The following is a 1,147-nucleotide window of genomic DNA, read 5'->3' as shown; positions in this document are numbered from 1 at the left end:
TAAACAAACAAGAAACATGTTTATTAAACTGTAAAAGAAGCAGTTGAATTATTTCATCATAAATCAGTGATATTTGAAAAAAAAAAGTGTGAAAATAAACGAAAAGTACAGATATACAATTGATCATTCATTAATGTAATTCATAAAATTACAACGAAATGAAAACCCTCTTCCGACATACTTAAGCCATCGCAAAAGCTGATCACTTTCTTGAGTTAAAATTTATAGGAACTCCAATAAGAGAAGTCATAAGAACATTAGCAGCAATTTTCCCCACATTCGCAAAAGTACTCGACTTATTCCCTTGCTGCTGCTGGCGGTTGATCATCACCGGCTGATTATTATAACCACCGAATTGTTGATTCTGATAACCACCAAACGCCTGCTGTTGTTGCAGTTGCTGGTGGTGGTGTTGGTTGATTATCACAGCTTGATTATTATTATTATTCACTCCTTGATATCCACCAAACGCCGTCGTAGATACACCTTGTTGCTGCAGCTGCTGCTGGTGGTGATACTGTTGGTGGTTCATCATCTGCACAGGCTTACCATTATTCGTTCCATAAAAATCAACAAACGCCGTCGTCGACGCAGGTACTCCTTGTTGATGCTGGTTCATTATCACCACCGGTTGACTTTGATGATGACCACCAAACGCCGTCGTAGGTTGGGCCCATTGCACGACTCCTTGCTGCTGCTGACACGGATTCACCTTCAACTTCGGGACTCCGGTGGCTACCGGGATCTGGGTACAGAGCGTGTGAACGTCAAACTCACACGTCTGACAGGTGTAGCTAAGCCCGTCGGTGAAGCCTTTGCAAACGTCGCAGAAGTGTGAGGTTCCTGGGCGGTTTACGAGGACGATCTGGTGGTGAGGGTGGACGTGGGATTGGAGACGGTGGGGGGCGGTGGCGCAATGTTCATGGAGGTCAAAATTGCAGGCGGAGCATTGGTATCTTACGCCGTATCCACGCGTCTTGCAGCCGTCGCAGTTGAATTCAAACGCCATGAACAGTTTTTGAACAGGGTGTTGATGGGTAAAGTGGTGGATCTGAAGTTGATCCTGTTGAGGTTGAGGTTGAGATGCCAGTGCCGATGCCGATCTCTGCAATGGCGCCATATCTTTCTTCTCGACTGCAAGATAGAA

At 45.2% G+C, this 1,147-nt stretch overlaps 1 protein-coding gene across 1 annotated transcript in view; it reads right to left on the bottom strand.

Annotated features, from left to right (window-relative positions):
• LOC145017100 (uncharacterized) overlaps positions 1-1,147 on the bottom strand; it is a 1,149-nt gene continuing 2 nt past the window's right edge. The window contains exon 1 of the mRNA XM_078975182.1: positions 1-1,147. This exon is cut by the window's right edge and continues 2 nt beyond it. Within this exon, the coding sequence (XP_078831308.1) occupies positions 203-1,120 (918 nt within the window). The 5' untranslated portion in view covers positions 1,121-1,147 and the 3' untranslated portion in view covers positions 1-202.

Source organism: Lactuca saligna, chromosome 9, assembly GCF_052625555.1.
Source record: "Lactuca saligna cultivar CGN05327 chromosome 9, ASM5262555v1, whole genome shotgun sequence".
NCBI lineage: Eukaryota > Viridiplantae > Streptophyta > Magnoliopsida > Asterales > Asteraceae > Lactuca > Lactuca saligna.
Note: the sequence above shows the minus strand (reverse complement) of the source record. Positions and strands in the feature narration are given on the sequence as shown.